General features: G+C 46.7%; 4 protein-coding genes across 4 annotated transcripts; 1 reads left to right on the top strand and 3 right to left on the bottom strand.

The window, feature by feature from the left end:
• Nucleotides 1-5,753: 5,753 nt before the first annotated feature.
• Nucleotides 5,754-6,911, bottom strand: J7337_003035 (uncharacterized protein; the record flags this gene model as incomplete). The annotated part of the gene is given in 2 exon segments (XM_044820759.1): nucleotides 5,754-6,818; nucleotides 6,837-6,911. The coding sequence occupies 2 exon segments, from the start codon at nucleotides 6,909-6,911 to the stop codon at nucleotides 5,754-5,756; spliced, it is 1,140 nt and encodes a 379-aa protein (XP_044685059.1).
• An 8,836-nt stretch (nucleotides 6,912-15,747) lies between these two features.
• On the bottom strand, nucleotides 15,748-17,668 carry J7337_003034 (uncharacterized protein; the record flags this gene model as incomplete). Its single annotated transcript, XM_044820758.1, has 2 exons — nucleotides 15,748-17,275; nucleotides 17,328-17,668. 2 exons carry the CDS (start codon nucleotides 17,666-17,668, stop codon nucleotides 15,748-15,750), a joined length of 1,869 nt encoding a protein of 622 aa, XP_044685058.1.
• A 1,631-nt stretch (nucleotides 17,669-19,299) lies between these two features.
• On the top strand, nucleotides 19,300-21,303 carry J7337_003033 (uncharacterized protein; the record flags this gene model as incomplete). The annotated part of the gene is made up of 1 exon (XM_044820757.1): nucleotides 19,300-21,303. One exon carries the CDS (start codon nucleotides 19,300-19,302, stop codon nucleotides 21,301-21,303), a length of 2,004 nt encoding a protein of 667 aa, XP_044685057.1.
• A 789-nt stretch (nucleotides 21,304-22,092) lies between these two features.
• Nucleotides 22,093-23,220, bottom strand: J7337_003032 (uncharacterized protein; the record flags this gene model as incomplete). Its single annotated transcript, XM_044820756.1, has 3 exons — nucleotides 22,093-22,631; nucleotides 22,680-22,749; nucleotides 22,801-23,220. 3 exons carry the CDS (start codon nucleotides 23,218-23,220, stop codon nucleotides 22,093-22,095), a joined length of 1,029 nt encoding a protein of 342 aa, XP_044685056.1.
• Between the last annotated feature and the right edge of the window lie 1,657 nt (nucleotides 23,221-24,877).

The following is a 24,877-nucleotide window of genomic DNA, read 5'->3' as shown; positions in this document are numbered from 1 at the left end:
TCACAAGCAATTCGGGGCGCAATCAAAGCATGGGACCGACACCAGAGGAACAGGGTAGAGGAATACAACACAAAACTCATCATTGCACTCGCTCGAATGCGAGTCGATCGATTCGCTGAGGCAGGGATTGACGATCCCCCCCCTTTATATCCCTCAAGAGCTTCGGGTCAACGGCCGAATCAAGAAATGCAAACTCATCAGTGATGAGTTTGCAGAGTACTTTGAGGTGATGAAGGAGGTCTATGAGGGCCTTGAATGCAGCAAGGTCGGCGCTCCTAACCACATGATGTAGACATGAGATTGCAGTTTGGGCGGGATTACAAATGGAGGCAAGTTAGGCAGGGGCTGTTTTATTGTTGATATTTGTATTTGTTTTGTTCTTTATGTTTTCTTGATCTTAACTCCGACAGGAACTCTAGCAATAAGCCTGCAATTTTTACTTCAACAAATAAATACTACCTTAAATCATCACTAATATGAGGCCAGATAACTTGGCGCCATCACTACTTAGGACTCAAACGAGAGGGAAAGGGTAGAGGATTATAATACAAAACTTATTATACTTACTTCAATGTAAGTTATTTAATTCACTAAGGCAGGAACTTAAGATCCTCTCTATATCTCTTAAGAGCTTTGAGTTAATAGCAGAACTAAGAAATATAAACTTATTAATAATTTATATTTTTATAAAATAGTATTTAAGTAAGTATTAAAGCAAGCGACTTTATTTTACAGATAATAATAGCAATATATAAACAATATTAAGTTCAGCCACAGTTCACTAATATTTCATGCCTTCGTAAGCAGAGGGCATAACTTTTGTCAGTCTAATGGCGGTATAATGTAATTTAGGTGATGTTGACGCCTTGATAACAATAGATTCCCCTCGGACTTCCAAGCCAGAGAGGCAAAGTATCGCGAGATTATCGAGTTATGCACTTCCAGTACCATCATTGAGTAAGACTTCATCACAGTGTGCTGTGCTTGGTCCAGATACCTTTGCCATCGTCAGCAGTAATCTGAAGATGGCAAAGCCTCACTGCAAGAGACAGTCGGGTACTGCATTGACATAGGCACATAACGGTCGAAGATTCAAAGCAAATGGCGATCGTGCTGGGCCCTGGTGTCTGCATAGGCACTGTAGCCACAGCCTTTGCCTTGATTACCGAGTAGTTGGTATATTTCGGCGTTTCTCTGATCGGAAGTACATAGCGAAGTGGTCGCATTGCCGACCAAGACTTTCCCAGCAATCTGACAGATTGCCGTTAGATGAAGTCACGGATGAGTATAGCTATCGGATGTAAGTGAGGCTTGTTTGGATGTGGGATTGTGAGTTGTATGTCATGAGACATCGATTATCCGCGGAAGGGGATATCTATAGGATAAAACGTGATATTGATTGTAGTCAGAAACGTGAGAGACCATCCCAGTAGAGTCTTACTATCCTAGATATCTGGGCTGTGATCACTCAAAATGAAGATTGTTCTCACTCCAGATGACAACTAAGTTGACACGATCTACATTGATCTTGATATTGGGAATTGATACACATCGCACTCAAGGACATGCCTTCTCTTTGTTACTCATTGATTAGGGTACTGATCTACCATACAGGTCGCATGCATTTCAAGACATCAGGTTATGAGACTAACCTCTGGCATCTACTTAACCTTTCCAGATTCGAAGCAAGGAGGCCATATTCGCGGTTCGAGCTGGGCAACCCCTGACGATGAAGTTTATGGTAAGGCTATTGCTATTGACCTTGACAAACCATAATAACACTCAACTGCCCAACTCACGCCTAGGTCATCTTGATTTCGTGGGTTTGACTTGACTCCTCGCAGTGCCAAGTTTGTCATCCATTAAGGTGGGCGCAGAATCATGATAGCTATTGCAAAAACCCTTTCAACACTCATCTACAAGGAAGCAACACATAGCGCCGCGGAGGAAGGTTTCTAAGTCTCGCAGTAAAGTCAAGGCCCTTTGTAGGTTCATCCTCTGTTCGTCGAGGAGGCGCATCTCTTAGAAAGAAGTCCCATCTTCCAAATGCTGGCAACCAAGATACTGTCAGTCGACGACGGAGTAAAGTACTCAGAAATAGCCAATTGCTTTCCCTACAGGCCCGTGACAAATGAGATACAAGCTTTCCCATTCAGACCTTCAAGTGATCTAAAGCGATAGAAATAAAACTTTTAGTTAATATTATGCCCTCAGCCCATAAATGCATTGAGTGATAATAAGATGTAGCTGAACTTAATGTTGACTGTATGTTGCCTAGGGGAGGAAATAAAACTTAAGACCTTGAGCCTAACTAATCAAAAGATTTAGGTAACTTGGTATAAATTTAGGATGAGTTTAGGACACCTTTTATAGAGTTTATTTTATAACCCTAAACTTAGGTCTTGTATTTTCTCCCTGAGGGTTACTATTACTGCATGGATTTGCAAGATGAAGTCATTCGCTTTGACTAAGCCTCAAACACATAGGTAGCTGTCCTTCCTATACAGACGATAAACATATATCACGTGTAGCAGCCTGTTTCATTCTCGGCTGCGCCTCAGCACTGGTTAGCTGGTCGAGGTTGACATACCTGAGGCGATGGGGTCTTAGTCAACGGTTGACACTTATTAGTCCAGTCTTGACTTGAAGATTCTTCAGCTCCGTCGACTCGTGTTCCTTGCCTCTTCTATCCGTAGAAAGGCCAGAGCTTCAGCTTCCATCAGGTAAACACACCTGAAACCCCAACTCAAAGTGACAAATCCACCAATTCGGCATCGTCAATGCTATTTCTAGCACTAAGCTTTTAGATTCCAACACCGATCTGTCCAAGCTTCTGTTTCACTTCCAACTCCGCTCAGGCCTTGTAACGAGATCCGAATCATGAAACTCAATTCAAGTCGGGATATCGCAGTTACAATAGTCTTGTACTCGTTCTTCATCTGTACTGTGTCGCTGTCAATCATCTTGGGACTCGAGCACGTACCAGGATGGGGTTCTCGAGATAGCTTCACTATTGAGTCAGGTCTTGTGGAGCATCTCCAGACAGACAATCTGCTCAAAATAAGACGCTGAAGAATCCCAGATCCTAGTGCCCATCATTATATTTGTCGTAGGTCCTCATATACTCGAGTATCTGCTTCTCCACCTGTCATCAGAAAGCCACTGCAGATGCCAGCTCTCAGATCGAACCGTCGCAGTTTTAGTACAGACTAGATATCTACAGAGAAGTTTTGATCGCCGATCGCTATTCAGCAAAAGTCCAATCTCCCCCAGACGAGGATCACCAGTATTTCACAGTGTACGGAGTAGTGTAGTGTAGTGCATGATCGCCCACCATATGTTTCAGGGTCCTCCAGATACGTCAAGCGACTCGTGACGCCAAAGCGCTAGATCTGCGAGCACTCATGCCAATCTCTATTCCAGAGTGCAACTCTCTTAAGGCCTCAGTGACATCGTTCAAATTTTAAGCTCCATCGTCAACTCTGACCGCCCTTCTCTGGCGTTTATTTGCGCTTCTGGAGCCACAATTCGAACAAAGTCAAGCGCCGTAACGGTTTCCCCTGATGGTGACCGAGCCACATTCTCTACAGCACCGCGTTCTTATGCAAGACACAGCGCAACATCCTTCGCGTGGTCCAAGCATCAAAAGGAAATGAACGAGAGCCTCTTTTAGTGCTAGAGGCCCCCACGGACACGGAGCACGCAAGAGGTTCCGTCTGTTCTTCGTGTTGAAGCCGCTACGATCGCTTGATGGTCGAGGAAAGTCTTGTCTGAGACACTGACGCTGTTTGATACAGCTGTGTTTGTCGTAGAGTTGAAGGGAAGAAGCTTGGAGTCGTGAGAGAGACAGAGACTGACAAAGAGAGAGACAAAGAGAGAGACAAAGAGAGAGACAAAGAGAGAGACAGAGAGAGAGACAAAGTGGAGGCGACTAACAATTGAAGCTCTTGAATCAATTGAGATGAATTTATGAAGAACCCACCTGAAATACGACGAATTGAGCAATTCAATTGGCTCATGAGACACAGAGAAACATACATACAGTACGAGACAAATCACACAACACCCATGCATGCATACATGCATGCATGTCTCCCGCCTCATTGCTTTTCCCACGTGGGCCAACGTCTCATGAAAAGAAAGCAAAGACATCATACAGTAGCATGAGAAACGGGCAGATACAACGTAAACCCCATTGAGCAAAGACAAGACAAGGCAAGGCAAGACATTCTCGCATTTCCATACCCACAAGCAATTCAAAGGTCACCATCTCCACTGCAATTCGAGCTTCCCCTGACTGGCTAAGGTAGCTCTAAGGTAAGGATTTGCTGACTGTGCTTGAGCATAGACCTTGACTCAAGAACGGTGAAATATAATTAGCGACGAACTAGTCGGATTGACTGGGCAGATTCGCATGTACATACAGTACAGTAAGCTTAGGTGTGATTGACCCCAATCGTTCAATCCTCCCGTGCCGTCGTCTTACTTTTTACTGCTGGGGATGGGATTGGATTCGAGGGGCAGATCTCAATCAAAGATGATTGCAGCGATGAGGATGAGCTAGACTACCTAAACAGGGGTTAACCGCTCAGGGGAGATCTGCAGGTACCTACCTAAGGTACCTACTCGACCCATATTCAACAAGACACTCACTGTACAAGCTTGGAAAGGGCATGAATTATTTCGAGATAGACGGACCATAACTGCATCATCGTCTATGCCTTCTCTTCATCTTCTAGAAATTTTAATTTCATCTCTGGTGACATCCCGAGATGAACAGTAAATCATAACGCTACGGCATATTAAATTGCCCTGACGTGCCTCACCGAGTGAATTCATTTCCCACCTACCGAATGCGGCAAGTACTCTTATGTACCTCGTCCACCGCCATTTGTGAGCGTTTCTTCAAGTACCCCACAGTATCTCTCACTTACACCCTGTCTTTCTTTGATCTGATGTTCCTCATCACCGCAACAACAGAAGCAAAAAAGTAACAGGGGACATGATCAACAGTTCATGACGAGATACTGTACAGACGATAGAGTCATTGATGCATTGCATTGCATATAGTATTCCATTTCCGGAATCAAATATCAGACGGAGGCAGCACCAACACAACACAAACACTTTTGAGTTCCCAAGGCGGTCAGAACAGTTCTAGAATCGTTCTTATTAATGCCCTACCAAAAGTTGCCAGCCTTTCCCGGTCTGTCGACAAGACGATGCTGTCGGTGGCTGTTAAGTTTAACCCCAGACTCAGGCACTTGTAGCGGCCGCGCCGGACTAAGGTAACCACTTCACCACAATCAACAGTCTCAGCCTCAAAAAGTACAAACATATCACAAGACATCAGGGGGTCGGTCAAAATGTGTAGCAGCAATCGTGATATTGTTATTCATCAGAACAAAGCTAAAACTCCATTCGTGTTATGCTTGACCGTCTTTTTGCGGCTCTTCGTTAACAATTTAGCTGACAAAATTCCATCCAAGAGACCTGTCCAAGGTCGTGATGCTTGCAAAGCATGTTTGATATATCCCAAAACGCCATTCTCAGTTCGAGTGGTGAGTTAATACAATACAACGCCGGTTCTTCTTGTCCAGCAGAATATGTCCCCAGAACGCCTGTTTCCTTTGCCCTAGGACCTTTTTTGGGTCGATACAGAAGATAGTGGTAACAAAGGAGAAATATTAGAGGCGTCTAGCACCCGTATCCGTTTTGACCAGTCATAATTCGTAAAAGTACAGGTCAGGTCTTTAAACCTTGACGCTTCGCCTTCTGGCGGCTGCTGCCAATCCTTGCCTTAAACGGCTACGTGTGCCATTAGGTGTCATTGGAGATCCAGGTTCAGACATAGGCGACATAGGAGACATTGGTGCTGAAGACATCCTCCTTTGGGCGAACTCGTGATAGGTTGGCGCCTTTTGAAGAATGGGTTTGGGGGCTCTCTCCTCGGAGTCTGTGCCGGGTTCTTCACGAACCTGCTCCATGGGGAAAGTGGGTGTGAAGAGGGAAAGGTTATCCTTGGATTGACTGGCGAAATGGGTGTTGAGCGAAGGTCGACTTCGCTTCTTGACCAAGCTTAGTGTACGCTTGAAAACACCAGGTGACTTTGGTGTCTTGGGTCTCTCAGTGGCCTCTTCCTGGACCTCGGGCTCAACCTTAGCGAAGGGGTCAATGCTGAGGAAATCGGGTCGTTGCTTTTCAAGACGAGTTCCCATGCTGCTTGTTCGGGGCGGGTGCATGCCTGGTCCGGAAGAGGTAGTGCAGAATGACATTCGTCGGTCGAGAACGGGAAGGGTAACTGGGAGAGTGGTGGTCCTGCGGAGGCGGCTAGGAGGTCGAGATGAAATTGACATTCTTGATGAAGGTCGGGAAGAAGCTTCACTGATGATGCTGGGAGAGACTGATCGTCGAGGGAGGTCAATCACTGAAGGTTTTCCAGAGAAGACAACTGAGACGACCTTGGCAGTGTCCTCATGACTTCCCCTTCGAGTTGACTGGGATTCATCGCTACCAGAGTCGAATTCGAAATCGGAAAAGTCATCGGCGGAGGAAGACGCATCCTCTTCTGAAGAGAGGTAGACATCATGGGGAGTAGAGAAAGGAGCTTGACCCTCGGGGGCAAGCTTGTGTGTCAAGAGACCATCGAGGCATCTTGAAGCTCGGAGTGAGCTCTTGGCTGGCAGCGCAGGGGCTGCAGAGAGCTGTCGTTGTGAAGGAATCATTGTTGTAGGTGTGCTTTCGGGAGACGAGTCGGCATCGGCGGAAGGAGAATAAATAGGAGGCTCGACGGATAAAGACTGTATTTGAGATCGGGGCTGTGACTGTGTTTGTACCCGTTGGGCGAGAGCAGTATCAAGTTTAGGTGCGTCAAGCTCCCTTTGTGGCTGTTGCGTCACTGCTAGAGACATCGTCGATATAAGCTGTAATTATTGAATTCCCCTTAGCAGGCCCTTTGTAAAGAGGGCGGGCTACAGAGGTAAGGGAGCGGAAGCAAGAAGTCGTGAACAAATGTCGTCAGGTCTTTCGTAGTCAGGTGGTGTTCGACGGCAGTCTTGAGAGTGGCCGGTAGCGAAAGTGAGACAATGGATCCAAGACAGAACAAGACAAAACCAGACAAAAGAGACGAAAACAGAAAGGATGTCTTTGTCTAAGGTAGTATTGGTATTGGAGGGGTTCCTTGGAAATCGATAGTTGGGTTGAACGGATATTACAGAGGGAGAATAGTTCCATGAGGTTGGGGGAGTAGCATCCATTAATATGAAGACAAGTCCCTGAGAGACTCTTTGCAAGCCAAATGGGCAGCAGCACAAGGTTCAGCCCAAGCCAAGGTCCCAGGTCCCTTCCAGATCCACTTGAGCCACATTCTGGTACGAGAATTACCGTGTGAAGAGGGTCGTCTCGTCACACTGTATACTTAGGAGAGGCAGGGGCGCTTATGGTGGCAGGGGTATGGAGCATAGCGCAGAGCATTGCAGGGCATGTGGCAGGGTCTCCATCAAAGGATGGATCCCATTTTCTAGGTATGGAGCCTCCCGTCCTCAGAATTAGGTCCGCCCAGAAAAGTCGTTGAAAAAGAGGCGATAGAATTTGGGAGTAGGTAATAAGTTAGCCAGCCTCATCATCAATCAGCCTGACTATAGAGTTGACAAACGTCGATAGTCTTTAATCCAGTAAAACAGAACCCCTTACTCCGTAAAGACCACGAGACTCTACAGCCACTGTAGCCTCCACCACGAGTCTCGAGATGAGTCTGGAGCCACCTGAGTGAGCCTTGGCACTGACCTCTCTGTCTTGTATTGAGTGAGTCTTGTGCCGTCCACGAGCCGTTTCAAATCCCCCACGCTACACCAAAAAGGTTGAATAGTGATTGTGATATCGAGGCATTAAACGCCAGGACTCTTGGGAGACCTGTTCGTTCGCTACGAATCGCTATCAGAGACATCGGCAGCTTCAGATCCCGATTAACATGTTTAAAGTCTCTTGCGTTTGCTGTATGAATATGATCTACCGGATGACAAACTCCGAATGTCAGAGATGTCGAGATTGACGTAAATACCTTCAAGTACAAACATTTCATGTTTCCATTATGCAGTCACTGTATTGATGTGTTTTGCATGCGATCTTCACCAACCTCGTGGGTTCACTCGTGGTCTTTTACCTCTGACTGGTTTATTAGTATGGCGTCGTCACCAGACAACGTGGACATGAATAACCAGCCTCTTCTAGCTCGTCATTTCAGGTCAATCACTCACATAAATCCATACTGACTAACATCGACTCGAGTCACTGTATGTCGAGCTTCTACAGTGAGCCATAGCATTCTGACCTGATGCCCTTTTTATCCCTGCTGCGAGGCTTGCAGTTCTAGTTAAAGACGAACTTGCAAACGTGCATCTGCACCCAAATGCATGATTGGGCATCTTTTGGTCGCTGCAGATGCTACTGTAGGCGAGGCGCAGAATGAATGATAAAAGAAAATCCCGAAAATTCCTCGACACCGCTTTCTTTCGACAGAGTCAGAGTCAGAGTCATTCATGATCTGCACAGGTAAAAACCTTGAATGCATTCCCTGTCGAGGCTCTGACTGCAACGGTGCAACCCTTTGCCACAAGAGACTCGAATCTCGGGTGAATAGAAAGGCCCTGGGCTATCAAGAGATGACAGTCCAGGGCCCTTGGATATTTTTGTATCAGATATGTTACCGCCCGTATTTTAGAGACTGGTTGCATTTGGGTCGCCAGGCCATTGCGGTGGGTGGTGATGATAACTGATTAAAAATCCGTGGTGTTTGCTCAGCTGGTCTCGTCTCTGCGACCTCGTTTTCGCGTATCACCAGCTCAGCGTCAAACCACATCCGAAAGCTCCACACCCACAGAGGAATACATCTCGAGACAACTCACTTGCAACTCACACAAAGTAGCAGACAGTGTAGTTGACTTCTATTGTTGGCCTTGATCTGGTCGATCTTGAGTAATCACGCCTGAATGGGTCTCTACCGCGCCAGCCTGCTCAAGGCATTGTCTAGTGTGATCTCAACCCATTCACGGCATGGCTGTATCCATTAGACTGCATTAGAAGACATGATGCTGCATACCAAGACGAGGCGATGTCTTTGAGTGTATCCGTACCTATCCTGCCAACTCACCAAGCGGAGACGATGCAACAGCATGCAACATTGGAATGTGTAGTGTGCAGTGTTAACGCAGGCACTGAGAAATCTGAGGCATAGACTACCAAAAAGGTATTTCTTAAGTGGCACACTGTTTGTTGTGCCGCGCATTAGTTGTGATGCAGGAACTTGACAACACACGATCAAGATTGGGCAACCTTGTTCCTTCATGAAGCGCCCATTCTCCAGCTCACGACGAGTCTCTTGCTCCAACTGGTCCCGCTAACATCGGTGATCCGCCATGGTATCGTACCAGGAGGACGCATTCTGACCAATCATATCATACAGTTCCGAATACTTCCATACACCCACTTTGTTCGCCTTTTTGGTATCGCCAGACCGACATTTGCGTCGGGTTCGACAGCGAGATACGATGAACCACTACCGTTTTTTTTTCTCCGGCAGAAGAAAAAGTCTTGACTCAAAAATCAATCTAATTATCAATTAGTGGTGGCCTTGTTCTCGGACGTATTCCCATTAGACTTATCCCTGCCGGGTAAAGTCTCAACTCGCACGACAAATGTGTTCATCTTGTTGAGACCTCATTTGAAGATATTCACTCTATCAACCTTAAAAGCTCCCTTGTCCATCCCTTGACATGGGAATCTATAAGATACAGCCGTCATTCTATTCCCTTTGCGCTTCGCCCTTTGTAGCTTTCAACCGTTAGGTCTCGAACCCCTCGATTCGGATGACCCCTTGACATCTGAGTCTCAGGTTAGTCGGCAAACCGCCAAGGAAACAAGGGTCTGATCCAAGGGTCCAAATACTCGACGCTGATACGCTAGAACCGCTGTCGCAGGTTGGTCTGATGCTAGATGATGATGGACACGGAGAATCTTGTTCCAGTATCAAATTCTGCACCTGAACATTCGACCATGTCGATTTGATAAGGCTAAAGGACATTCTAGCCCGCGAGGATGAACACAGTGAAAGATATTCTGAGCTACATTGACGAAATCGTACTGGTACGGCCGGAAGCGATGTGTATGTAAAACAATGACATTTCCGTCCGAGATGAGGTCAATTTGCTCCGCACTCGATAGCCTCATATCATTGTATGAGCGCGGTCCTGAGTCGCTAAGGGTCGACTTTACGAGTTTGCTGTCTAAAGTACAGAGGATGACTATCTTTGCTTGCTAAAGGTATGGATGTTGGGTGTACAATAGCTGAGTTAGTACCTACCTAGTCACTGAAAGCGTCCATTCTCGGTCAAGGCGTCTCGTTGGAATGTATTTGTTAAAGGGGTCTAAATCCAGTCCAATTGAGAGTGCATATGCCTTTAATCAATTCCAGTGTTCATAATAACAATAATTGTCTATGTTATTGACAATGATCTACCTGTGAACCCTTATTTCATTGTTGAAGATTTTCGTTATGAACATGGATTGGCTCAAGCTGGATGACGCCATGGTTTGAACTTGCAGAAGCGAAGAGAGCTTTCCCCAGGTCCACAAAACTATCCGTAAGTGCGCCACAAACATACCGCCACAGTTGTCTTCTGTAACGTCACAGTGGAGAGTCACCAGCCACTTCGATAAGAGATCTAGCTAACTCTGATCAGGTTAGTTTCATCTAGCTACCCGTCCAGAGTCTAAATTTGGGTCTGCTCTAAGCCGCCATGTCCTTTTTTAGATCCGAAGTGTGAACTTTATGTGTCTGTCTAGACTTTTGGGTGTAAACTGTTCAGAGTGCAAAATTAGTCTGTACTGTGAGTACAAGTCGGCGCAGCCGTGAAGAGGATGCAACTATGGATCTCATGGTGATGATCCACGCTCCCTTGAGGAGCTGACAAGCAACCAGCCAACTCACGTTACTATCTAAAGCACAAATATGATGGCTGAGCCGAGTTGGCTGTCGTATTGCTTCACCCTTGAGAGTCCACGTACTCGGTTCTGGCAAACACTATCAACAGGCGAGTGGGTGATCTACAATCAATAATCGAAACATTTTTCACCCACGTTCCAGCTTACCCGGGCCGAAGGCAAGAGAATGCCTGTGAAACTAGACGTGCCAAATAAATTCCTCCCTCCGCAACACTAATGAAATACCAAGTGTTTCTGTCGCTCCCTTGCTACGACCGACCCAACTATTACGGTCTATCGGCAACATGTCTCAAGTTCACCCACACTATAAATCTGTTTCTCGGAGAGTTTCACCCTTGCCTCGTGCATTCTTGACCTCGTTTCATGGGGCGGACCCCACGTCGACAGCATCCCTCACATATTGTTTTCCCTTCTTACCCCACGATTTCGGTATAGAAGCAATACTCTCTGGAGTAGAAACATTTCACTGTGTAGGTACGGAAGGATGAGGCATTGGCTGACACGCATCTTGTCAAGGATCTAAAGGATGTTCGCGTTTCCGAATATTTTACTGTATCCGTTGGAGGACGGAGGCCCGGATGATGACCGCCGAGAGCCAGGGCTGTCTCTATCCGTGAGAAGGTCAGTGCAATGGCTTTGTTTCAATGTTGCATGACCACAACAGACACAATAGTATCCAGAAAGCATCATAAGGCGTGACATGCCGCGCCAGAACAACGCAATGCAACTCAAACTGTCTCTCATGAACAGATCATACCAATATTGTCGTCGATTACGATCAAGCTGGACAATCACAGCCAAGAACGTGTTAAAAAGCTGATGTGTTAGTTCTACTGTGAAATGTAGCCTGTTTGATGGGTCCCTGATATCGCGGGGAAATGATAAAGTTGTTCATTCTCCATTTCTAATCCTGTCTTATCATTAGCTACTAGATGTAAATTTGTTTATTCGTCTTGAATGAATGAGTCTTGTATCTTCTGTGGAATTCGATTAACCTTTATCAAGATGTCATGACTTGATTTGATTATCTCCCTTATCCATAGCCAAATTACATCATTGGCTTGGGGAGTCTTTAGGTTCTGTTCTTCTCGGGGCTTGAACTATTTGACTTCGAGAAAACGAAGTATCTAGGTCATAGTGTTTCACTTCCCATTCATGCGAGCCTATGATACTCCTGGTAGTCATGACCTTGTTCAACATATTTAGGTTGTAATAACACCATTGCCTTTGCTTTTTGGGGAGTGATAACTTGACTCTAGTTTTATCCAACGCTAAACATAATTTGGTTACAAGCAGACAAACTTTTGCCTCAATTTGTGAGAGTCAAGCCTCTGGAGTTTTGTAAAACTTTGTTAGTGGGGGCATGTATAGCTGCCTCTTCCCCAACTCTACGACAGGATCCTACTTCCATCCCTACTAATTCCCCAATCGACAACTTGCTTGATTAACAGCTATGCGTCCTCTCCCTCAGCCTCCTTGAATGCGTAACTATCGCAGGAAAGTGCCCAGCCAGTATCATCGCCAGTATCCGAAATCACCCTGAAGGAGTGGCACCAACTCTTGAGAGCATCCCGCAAATCGATGAATCCTTGAAGGCGACCGAGCCGTTTTCCCCCTTTTCCACTCTTATTCGCGATATGCAAGAAACCGAGTTCAAGCGCTGGGGTTTCGTCATATTTCGCTCTGTTTATACTGAAAAATCTCAGACTCAGTGGCAGAGCTACATCGAGTTCTTCAAGGCAACAAACAGTTGAGGATAAACTCAAACACATGGAGCTCTGGACACTCCTTGAGCCACACCTTGAATGGATTATCATGGAAGATCGCGAAACTCTCGATAATGCCTCGAAGGAACAGGTACGAGATAGATTTTCTCAGTGGGTTTCTGAGCGATCTATTGAGAGAGATGGTGCTGGAGCAGAGGATCCTTTAGCGTTGTATCTCCCGAGATACAGATATTGTGTCTATGTTGATCAGAAATGCCTCGATACCGTTGACCAATACGCTGCCTGGGTCGAGGCAGGTGCTGAAGGCCATAAGAGAGCTGTCGTTTGTGTCATGTTAGACGCAAAATGCAAGCCCGGAGGACGAGGCAGAAACGGATTTCCTTCTATCGAAGGATGTACCAAGGAGTATACAGGCTGGATTTACACCGGCGTACAAGGCATTCCCGCGCTCTACGACAATCTGTTTCATCAAGAGCTGAAAGAACAAGATGCCCCAAGACCACCTGGGGTAATGCTCAGCAGAGACTTAATGCCCATTGATTAGAAGTTACTGAAGTCATCAATAGTGGCGCCACAGATACCATATACAAGCAAATATCTCCCAGGTGGTATGAGCAATACAGATTTTTGTAAGAGTCGGCGAGAGCCAACGTGAAAACTTCAATGGCAACATCAATAACATGCGTGGGAACACATCACCTCTAGGGTACATATTATCTTTTGAGACCTTTTCTTTGTTTCTCAGGAAGCCGGAATCTCCTGGGGACACTGTTGGTTATAACTGCTAGGCGATATCAGTACCAAGCCAAGCTGTCGAGCAAGCAAACTTAGCAATCACACTGCGGAAATTGATAAATACTCAGATGCCTTAACATCAATATTTGATTGATCATATGTATAAAACTCCATAAATCATCACCCACGTACGGGAGGAACTTTCACATAGAGTGGTGCGTGTTGAATGGCAAGGGGAGGCAAGAGAAATTGGGAACTCTGTCCAAGGTAACAAAAAGACTCATATAAATTTAACATATCTAACCTATATTTATAAAATCTTAGATTAGATATATTTTAGCACTCATCTTCATTTCAGAGGTTTTAATGCCCTCTGAGTGAATAGAGAACTATTTACACCAACTCAATGTCGACATCTTCTTAATAAACTCGATGAAAGGCTGAATTTTGGCGTCTCTAATATTTCCACAAGCCAACGACAGATAGAGTTCTATGGGTTGATGATAAACTCACACTCATTCTCACTTGTTCTGTAGTTTCTACCACGCTCATGTTGTGGCATTATCCAAACACGATGAGGCATCTCTTTGCCTTCAGGCTAGCTGCAGCAGCGGCGTATCTATTCTCAATCGCATGGGGTCAACAGCTAGGATTCAGATACCCGTGCGAGACTATGATTTTAAGCGACAGCTGCCTACGCATGTTAAACACAAACGTGACAGAATGTTCGCCCAGGCTGTTCTACCACGCCCCTATTCCGTAAGTTCCAACTCTCACAAAAGCAAATATATTGTTGACTTTCCCTACAGTGACCTGATATCTCAAGTACTTGTGGAAGAAGAACTGGTTGAGATATGTCACCAGAATTGTTACGACAGCTTGATGGAGCTTCGACCAAAGATCCAGGCTGCGTGCAATACGGATATGGATGCTGTAGCATTCCTCTATGAGGACACAATTTTCCCACGTAAGTCAGCCCGTGTAACACAATGGCGTGCAATACAGCTAACATATTACTTAGCAGCATACATGGTCGATTTACTGCTCCTTTCATACAATATATAATGCTACCGAGACAGGTAAGTAGCCCGATGTATCCAATACTTCTCATCACTAAAAGCCAGGCAGAGCTACTGGGAAATTGTGCGATGTTCAAATCGCGGAGTGGCGAGTCCATCGTGAATCAGACAAACCACTCGAGTGCGAGGACTGTTTGTTGGCGCCATTGAAGACAGAGTTGGAGGCAGGTATAAGTTACAAGGATGAAGATGCATCCGAGTTTGAGGATATCACGTCAAATTGTAATGCTATAGGGTACGATTACACAAAACCTGCTCCGTATGCAACAACACTGTCAACTGAGTGGTGGGCCACAATGGCAAATAATGCTTCGATAACGCCTACTGATGCAGTATCTAAGAACAGATAACTATTTTGACCTGTCTTGGGAGAAATTTTGTATATCTTAGATAGATAATGGTAGTTGACTATCCTTCTATTGGTGTGTGGAACTTTGACATGAGTGTTAGTAACTAAATGACAGGGATGTTGAGCACACATCACCATGCACAATAACGTCATAAATCTGCATGCGGTTTATGAAACCTGAGTATCGAAGCACGATTGACGTACCCGGTAACAAATAAATCGCCCAAAGCGTCACAAATCTTGCTTCTACCCTTGGATCTTCATAGTATGTGCTGTAAGTGATGCAACCGCAGAAGGGGAGTACTTTGCACAGTATTCCTCAATTACCAAGTTGACTTGCATGTAACATCGTAGAATGATGTAGTAAAGTCCCTTTTATAGCAAGGATGTGGCGATATGTTATTTCTGAAAACACTATGGTCCCAGACAAAGGTATAATAACTAAGGCATCAAACTTCAATTCTGGAATGAATTGCCGTCGATCATTGAATCCCCTAGTCCATAGATGAAACACATTGGAATGTCAACCACACATTCTTTGCAAAAGTCTATTCTTCGAGATCTACAGAAACATAGATCTTTCAGTCAACCTAGGGCTGCCTCAATCTACCAGCGATTACAAGCAACTTCTCCTTTACAACGAACTGCTAGGGTATTTTGCATAACAACCGATCCCAAGAATTAATCAATCTCAACCTCCATTTCCTTCATCCACCATAACCTCATGATGCTCCACCATCCGTCACTTCAATCCTCTGCCAAGAGCCCAGGTGACAAAGGAGACATTAATAGTATGAGTTTACGGAATAGACCTCTAGGGCCCACAGGGATTAACCGTAACCTGTTGAGAGGCATTCCACTACCACAGTTCTCGACTGCGTCGAGGAGTTCCCCCACTGCTCTGAGGTCGCCATGGATCAGAGCTTCCATTGAACGCACCTTCGTCGCCCCCTTGGCCAGGCACGGCCAAAAACACGCCAGCTCCATTACCAACCATGACACTGCGTCGAGCATCCCCTCGGTCCCATCCAGACCCTGTGACATCAGCCGCCAGCCCGTAGCTGCTAACCGGTCTGCGAGACGGTGCCGCAGCAGATCTGATCATTGGATCAACTGATACAAAGTTCCATTTGCCAAACTCGTCGCTCTTGGTAAAAACTTCGAGTGTGTGCGTGGGAGCTGCCGAAGAGGGATTGCGAGGAGCGAATGGATTATTAGAGCTGAAGCGTTTGCTGGGTGGTTGGATATTCGACATGGGCCGCCTAGGCACAGGAAGATTCGCTGACTTTGGTGATAGATTTGACGATGGGAAGGCAAACCCTGGAGTGGATTTCGCAGATGAATTGGACCCAGTGCGTACATGCCCTCCTGCGAATGCAGCGTTGGGAGGTGGAAGTCCTTGTAACTGGTCAGGGAAACTTTCATCGTGAACGTAGAGTCGCCTTAGTCTAGGAAAGCCACCGCCAAGGATGGAGCTCGCAAGATACGAGTAATAGCCCATCGCTACACTGGAGAAGGCACCCGCTGAACATGAAGAAACCTCAAACCGCAAGGTTTCCAGCGTTCGTGACGCCAATGGGCGTGAATTGGCTGAGGTTGGAAATTGCTCAGAAACGTTGGATTGAATGGCAAATGTCTTGAGAGACGAGGCCATTGTGAAAATTTCCTGCAAGCTGGCAGGGTGGACGCCTGTATCCTTAAGCGTCAGGACTGTCAGAGCTTGCTGTGTCTCTTGCCAGGCAAGATACTCAATAAGGCCCTTTAATGTCACTCCCGGTGTATCCTTCAGCACTAATTCCTTCATAGGTGGTAGCGTAGGAAGACCATCTGATGAGGACAAGACCTCATCCGAGAGACCTGGCGTGTTTGATACCTTGAGCGCTTGCAAGTTGGTGAGACTACCAAGAACAGCCCGAAGTGTCATGGCATCAATCGCGAGGTCATTCAATTCTAGCACCTCAAGATTCGGCCAGACTTGACCTGAGGCGAGCATGGCCAGGCTTCGCTCGGAACCTCCCATATAGGTCATTTTTCGAAGATTAGGACATCGAGCTTGGACTTCGAGGCGGAGGGTCGCGTAATGAGGGTCATCGCAAAACATCCCCTCAGGTAAGTCGACATATCGTAGGTTTGGAAGAACCGCGATGGTCTGGGCAAGCTCAACCTGGGAGGATTCGCGTAACATGTATGGAAGCTTCAGATATTGTACAGATTTTCCAATACGTGTAGGATCATCACGAACAGTACGTCGGAGGAGACGGAGACGAGCTTGAGCAGGATCCTCAGGGACACCATTGCGATCGAAGCGGGAGGTCTTTTTACGTTTTTCGGCAAGCCATTCTTCTAAACGGCAGTAGTGGACTGGATCGATACGAACGCTATGATATCTAGGGGACAGTTAGCTGTTGAACATGGTCGAACCATCATGACACGACTTACAAGATCTTGACTGCGCTGGGCCGCCATGCGCGACAAACTTGAACACAATGAGCTAAATCACGAAGGTCGCATAGCATGCACCGGCTGTCACTCGAGCTTGCGCTGCCCTCACAAGTATCATAAGTCTCGTCAAGGGCGTGCGGGCAAACAAAAGTAAAGATGCGCTCGAGCACCTTTGATGGCAGATGCGAAAGGAGATACGCTGAGTGTCGAGTTGGAGGATATAACGGTGGGCGTCCAGCACCAGGAGGACGGAACTCTATAGGAACAATAAAGTCTGAGCTCTGGCCGCCACTACCGGCCTTGTCCTTCTTGTTCCGACGTCGGAAGGGGTTTCGCATCTTGGCGTGCGGTCGTCTGGCTGTAGGGACAGATCGCGAGTGGATAGAGACAGGGAAGATTGGAAGGGCTCACAAAAAAGAAAGAGAGAAAAATGGTGATATAGAAGAGAAAAGAATGAAAGGAAGAAGGAGTAAGAACACGCAACAGAAATCGAAGAACAATAGAGGCTCAGGCTCTTTTGAGAGGCTGAACTGAATGGAGACCAGGTCAGCGGGCGAGAGGCGAGAGGAAGAGGAGAAAGTGAACGAGGGGACTTTATTAAGATCGAACCCCAACTTCAATTGAATTCTGGGGAACTGAATACCTAGGTAGGTAGGTAATTACAGGGGGGTACCACCAGGGTACCTGCCTTTACGGATGTGGATGGCAGCACGTGCGTGCCAATGAATGAGACTCTATATCCGGCATTGAGAATGGGAAAGAACAAAGACCAAGCGATAAGGTAGCTTAAGCTACCTTAAGCTAAGCAAATCCAACCAACCTAGAGGGCAAGAATCAAATATTCTTATTATGCATCTTTCTTCAAGGCTAATGTTTCAGGGGATAAACGCTGTACCCAAACGTCTTGCAGCCTTACCCCGCCAGCCCGCATTCCTCTGCACTTTCAGAGGGTGGCGTTTGTCTCTAAGCGCGTGGCCTCTTCGCTTTGATGCTGTAAGGTAGCTGGTAGGTAGGTTAGTAGGTAGCTGATCAGCACCTCCTTGCTCACTGGCAGATCATCGATCAGCAGGGGGTCAGAGAGAGGGACGAGGGACAGAAACAGACACAGAGCACAGAAAAAAGTCTTGGCTGCAAGGAATGGAATAAAGAGACCGAGTCAATATCAAACTTGTCCTGCGTATCACAGGCCGGCAAGCATTACATTGCAACGCACTGGATGGCTTAAACCTTACCCCCTTTTGCTCTGATATGCAGTCAGCGGAAAAGGGGTTGGATCTACAAGTGCCACGGGCGTAAGCGCCTCTGTCTCTAGGTGAGAAACTAAATGAGGGCAGGATCCTTCAATCCGAATCAAAATGCCTGACTGCGTTGTGTTGTGTTGCCCTGCGTGTCTCTTTTCTCTGTCTGTGATAGCTGTAGGACTCTTCGCATGTGCAGCCAATGGGTTCCTCTTACAGCAAACATGGGCTCACAACCCATGTCTTTAACTGGGCAAACCAACGCATTTGGTCGGCAGATCATGAATTAAATTGGATCGCTGCTTGTTCGTGTTTGCTTTTGCTTTGCCTTTGCTTAATTTGGACCCCGAGCATGACATCAATTGGTCGCGTTTCATCTGCTGATGGTGCGTTGAAGAACTGAAGATGCTGGCAGGTCTTGGCTAATGACTGACACAACTCGACGAGACTAAATAGACACCATCACTACTAACAACCCGGCTTGTTCGCAACGTTTTTACCATTCGTATTTTGACGCAGATCACCAAATTGAGAATGTGTATTTTCTGGCCAACATTGATATCTTCAAGTCACCTTAGGCTCCCTCCCCCTCCACTAGGGGGCTGTGTCGAGGTAGCTTTGGGCAAGGCATTGAATCAATCAAAGGTTATAATCTCACCCAAAGTCTCGTGAAAATGTCCGTTTCAAGTTCTATCATGAGATCGTTTCATTGCCCATTTTTGTTTTTAATCATGAAGCGCTTTCTACAAATCCCCACCCGCTCTCTCACCCGTCGATTATTCTCACAATCCATAAGTCAAGCCTCTTCACGCTTATACAAAGCTCTCAACCCCGGGACATCAGAGATTAGACTCCTCAAAATACCACCGAACCCCTCCTCAGAATTCGAACTTGTCACTGTATCTCTCGACGATGAACCCAAGTATGCGGCACTGTCCTATCTCTGGGGCGACCCCGAAAAATATGGCCAGGTCACGATCAAAGGAAACACCGTCAAAATCCCGGATAACTTGGCTTCAGCCTTTCTCTGCGTTTTAAGCGATGAATCTTTCCGATCACAGTCACATGTCAGGTACCTTTGGGCTGATGCAATTTGCATCAACCAGAACGATCTTGATGAGAGATCTCAACAAGTTCAGCTTATGCGTCGTATCTTCCAACGCGCGCATGTCACGTTTGCCTGGGTCGGCCCAAAAGATTATTCTCTCGCTTTTGAAACTATCAAAACAATCACGGAGGAGATATACGAGAATACTCCCAGGGAAAATGCTCCATATAAGACAAAATTCGATCTCGAATGGTTGCGGCGGCATCCTACGCTTTGTATCGACAGAGGTTCCGATTTACCAAACAACCACTTAAACGATCCTTGGTCTGCTGTAGCCGATTTCTTACAACACCAATATTGGCAACGAGTTTGGATATTCCAAGAGATTGTTCTCGCAGAACAACTTGTCTTCATCAGTTCAGGGGAAGCTAATCTTTCTTGGTCTATGCTTCGTGATACTCCGCAAAGTATAATTTCTGTCGCCAGAGACAAGAAGCCCGATTTCCTACCAGATACAGCATGGAACCTTCTCAGCAACCCGATGTCATGGGGGAAGCTCTCATGGCTATTCCTTGCGCAAGCACGTTCCAAGATCCCGGATCCAGATGGCTTCAAAGGGTGGGCTGTGTCAACTTTTGCAGCTAATTTACAGGCCACCGATGATCGAGATTATATCTATGGTCTTCTCGGAGTGTCTGGGATACCGATCACTCCTGACTATAGCCCCAAGAACACGACCTCGCAAGTCTATATCAAGTACATTGCAGGCTGGTTGAAAGCTGCACGCACACAACAAACTATGCATGTCCACAGCCCTCTTGCGTTTTTGTCCCTCGCGGGGACGGGTGAATATAGCCACTCTGATCTACCAAGCTGGGTTCCCAACTTCAGAAACAAGAAGGAAGCTTCATCACCCTGGTGTTATAGTGCTAGCAATTTTCGCCCCACCGATGAAGGTGACACGACTTCATCTCCCGCTCATCGTGCATGCTACCCTTATGTGGTCGAAGAAACACAAAGTCTGTTCAGTTGGGGTAAAGACATGGGGCATATTACTTTGTCCACGAACTGCTGTCACGATTCTGATCCACAGATCTTGGCATCTTTCATGTCTTTCGCAAACTCTTTCACTACGCGGAACTCGAAGTATGTTACAGGGATTCCGGCTGCCCAGGCTATTATCAGACTACTATCCATGGGCAAAACCAGAAAGGTCTCTCAGGACCTTGTCGATCATTCTTTAAATCTGGCCATGCTGATCACCTATTTCAATATGTCCAAGTCCCAGACTGTCACAAAAACCTGGAGCTCAAATTGGGATCATGATCTTCTCAACATGGCCTTTTCTCCATCAGAGCTGGCTCCCATGAAAGTCAGACTTAATGTAGTTGAAGAAATCAGCTCTTGGAGTCTCGAAAGACGAAGAAAAGCTGTGTCAGGAATCATGCCAGTACTCTACAACTACAGATTCTTCGAGACAAGTCAGGGATACTTAGGCGCAGTTGATTTTGACGTTCTGGGAGGAGATAGGCTTTGTATTCTCTGGGGATACAAGGAGCCAGTCATCCTGAGACCAGATGCAACGGATCGCTACACATTTGTAGGGCCGGCATATGCTGTGGATGTGAACACTGAGAACACGATTCCAAGCCTACGATCTCAAGGACAATGGTTTGAGTTACGATAAGGTCAAAAGGGAGAAAGACACTAAAAGGAACGTACTAAACATTAAGCTTATTTGTTCTCGATGTGTCGATGTCTTATGTACTCTACGTACTGTACCTGTGAAGTACATTCGTGACCTAGTGGAAGCTAACAGCTTGCCTTTTGACCCTGTCAGATGGAATGTATGACAAGCTACCAATGACTTGTTAATACTCGTATCGAATACCGCTTGCCGCTTCATCCAGTAGCATGTATAACAAATCACAGCTCAGCTTAAGATTCTCCAAGTGAGAAAATAATAAAGTGAATGATCCATCAATTGGCTCATTCATCTCTCAGGCTCAACAATTGAGAGAACTAATAATTCTATCATACATAGCTCAGAAATTGATTACAAGGGTTCTAGATAGATCGTCGTAGCCTGGGGCCGCTCAACGTCGGCCGAGACTTGTGTCCCAATAACCATGCCCGTCCTTTCAAATGCCCCGTGTTCGCCATGTAAACTCAAAACCGTGAGAAGCATCGTCAACACCCTCCATCATTACCGCTACCCACATAAAGATTATTATTCATAGCAGGTCTCAGCTTCAAAACCAACCGAGCCACCCATTTTTCAGAAAAAAGCGAATCTCCAAATTGTTTTATATACGTAATGAAGTCGCTGAGATCAATCCAGATCGAACTCCAACGCGAGATTGGCTCGAATGCTCGCGTAGCATTATGCAGTCGTTACCAAAATGAGAATATATCATAGGCTGATGTACTCATCCGAATACCTTTTTGCCGATTCGACATAGTCTTAGCAAGATATTTAGGCCTTGCGGGATCGAACTGAGCCGTTGGTCTTGGAGCCAGTGGCGGTGGCACCGTTGGACTTCTTGACAGGAGTAGTCTGGACCAGGTGAGGGTCAGGGAGAGGAGCCTGGGACATGCGTCGGAGACTCTGTCGGCCGGTAGGAGCCTTGCCCTGCTTCTTGTAGGTGGCGAAGTAGAAGGAGATGAACAGAACGAGGTAAGAGCTGATGGTGATGATACCAGAGAAAGCAGCAAACTCCTCGCCAGAGCACTTTCCAGCGTTAGGCATCCAGGGAAAGTAGGTCGAGGTGAAGTAGGTGTAGGAGGCGAAGTAGATGAAGCCGAGATCAATGACGAACTGGATGATCTGGAGACGGGTAACCCACTCCTTCCACCAAACACGGACACCACGAGCGCTCTGGAAGTAGTACCAATACATGACGACGTGAACGAGCAGGTTCAAGACGATAGGGACCCAAGAGACGGAGGTAGAGCCGATGAGCTGAGTGTAGCAAAGGAAGGCGGTGGCACCATGGTGATAGCAGTGAAGGAAGGCTGCTAAATGTTAGCTTGTCAACGTCGCACTGGGAGAAAAAAACATACTCAGAGGCTTCTTCTTGAGGAAAAGGAAGACGGTATCAAGAAGCTCAAGGTACTTGGTGAGGTAGTTGAGCTGTCGCAAATGTTAGCTGGGAGTGCATGTAAATTTTCGTTGGAAACTTACGTAGTACAGGACCACAAGGGGCTGGGTCCAGCCACCCTCGGCGTCGCAGATAGCATGGAAGATGCCACCACGGACAACGGTGGGAAGAAGCTGCTCAACGAAGAGAGCCAAGAGAGTACCGCTGATCAGGGTCAAGTAGAGGTTGTGGATGAGGAAGAGACCCTTGAGCTTGAAGGGCTCACGGTTGCGCATCCATTCGCGACCACCGAAGATGATGGCATAGTAGATAACGATAAAGATCGATGTTGACTTGAGAGTGGACATGGGGGTCTCGAAAGGCACAAACTTGAAGTCATTGGCGGAGTAGCCGACAACAGCAGTGAATGCCTTGTCAAAGATGGGCCACAGGTGAACGCCAAAAGGCCTGTCGATGGTTGGCAGCGGAAGCTGCTCGTAGAAAGTAGCGGGAGAGGCAGACATGATGGGCGAATTGTACGTTGAAACCGACACAATTGTTGACAGCGGGACCGTGTATTAGGTAGGGGGTTTGGAGTAGCCGAGTTACGTATTCGACGTGGCTTTTTTTCTCTCGAAGACGCGACAGAGCCGATGGCGCGGGGGAGGACACGTGAAAGACGAACAAGTAAAGACTGACAAGGAATGACAAGAAGAAGAAGAAGAAGGTTCTCCGGAGAGATGAAATGGTTTAAAGAAGAAGCCAGGTAAACGGCGATTGTGGGAATGCGTAGAATTAAAAAGGAGATAAAAGGGGAGAAGGAGAGTAGAGTTTTAATTGAGGGAGAGCCAGAGGAGGACGGCGCATCAAAAAGGGGAAATTTCAATCCGCACCGCTACCTTCCCTCAATCGCACTTTCACCGGGCAGATTGGATCTCCGGCTGCCGCGGACGCTGGAGCAGTAAAAGTGAAAGTGGCACCTGGCAACGCACTTTCCTTCCATCGAAGTGCCACTAGTACATCTTTGTAGGGGGCATCTCGAGAATTCACCCAATTACCATGCGTATATCTTATTTCACCAACAGGCCCGCCCCGGGTACCAAGAATTGGCCAGGCTCGTGCGCTTTTTGGCTACTAACTGTCTTCTAATTCCTTTCGAAAACCCGTGGCACGCGCTCACCCTCACAACAAGCATGCATGCTACCTATGCCCGAGATGAGGCTTCACTCCACACTGCAATTACATGTGACTATGCCGGGTTCTCCGGATGCACCAATGAAACGAGGATGTTTAGAAGCCACACGTGATTTATGAAATGCCATAACGACACAATATGCTAATGAGGTCCCCTGAGGTTTGTGCCCAACCGTTGCTTATTACACCTACCTACTTACTTGTCCGACTCTGCTGCTGTGCCTGTGCCTGTGAGATCGTGTCCCGAGGCTTACTGGATGCCAAGACTGCGGTGATGAGCGAATGGTGTAGCCCGATCGAAACTCATTGGCCACGTCAAACTCCGGGATAAAAGCCCGTTAGACAATAGCATTAATATCCGTACATCGTATCACGACGACACAATGTCAGGATGGCATTTGCAAGCTTGATTCGCTCATGGTGAGACCGGAAAATAACAACTACGTATTCGCAAGCACGAGGCTAGAGAGATTGCGCAACTTGATCTTCGCGATGTCCAATGGTCACTAAAGCACCCGAGTTAAGATACGCAAGGTAGTAAGTTGACTTGCAAATCCTTCGTCATTGTAATTTCGAACCAAGGTTCCATTCAATTATCGGAGATTCCCCCATGTCTGGATCGATCAATACTTCAACGAATCTCAGCACGGCTCATCTGAGCTAAACTAAAAGCCTATGTGAGAACCTTGATAAAGGTTTCGCTTAACTGATTGCTCAATTCACATCCTTCCATCCCGCCATCTCAAACTCAGAAGTTCGTGTCACTTGTGGCTGCCGTGTGGCGGTGCCAACGTCTCAAGGTGTGGCTACCTCGCAGCTGTCAGTCAAATGGTGGGTGCCGTAATAATTTCAATGCCAGTCCAGCTATTGGCGGTCTTCACATTACAATGACCTGTCACCGAGGACAGCCTTGCCGATACAGCGCAGGACGTTACAGTTGACAGGATTGAGTCAAGTTCAAGCTATTTTTGGAAGACACTTGCTCCA

This window comes from Fusarium musae, chromosome 2, assembly GCF_019915245.1.
Source record: "Fusarium musae strain F31 chromosome 2, whole genome shotgun sequence".
NCBI classification, from domain to species: Eukaryota; Fungi; Ascomycota; class Sordariomycetes; order Hypocreales; family Nectriaceae; genus Fusarium; species Fusarium musae.
Note: the sequence above shows the minus strand (reverse complement) of the source record. Positions and strands in the feature narration are given on the sequence as shown.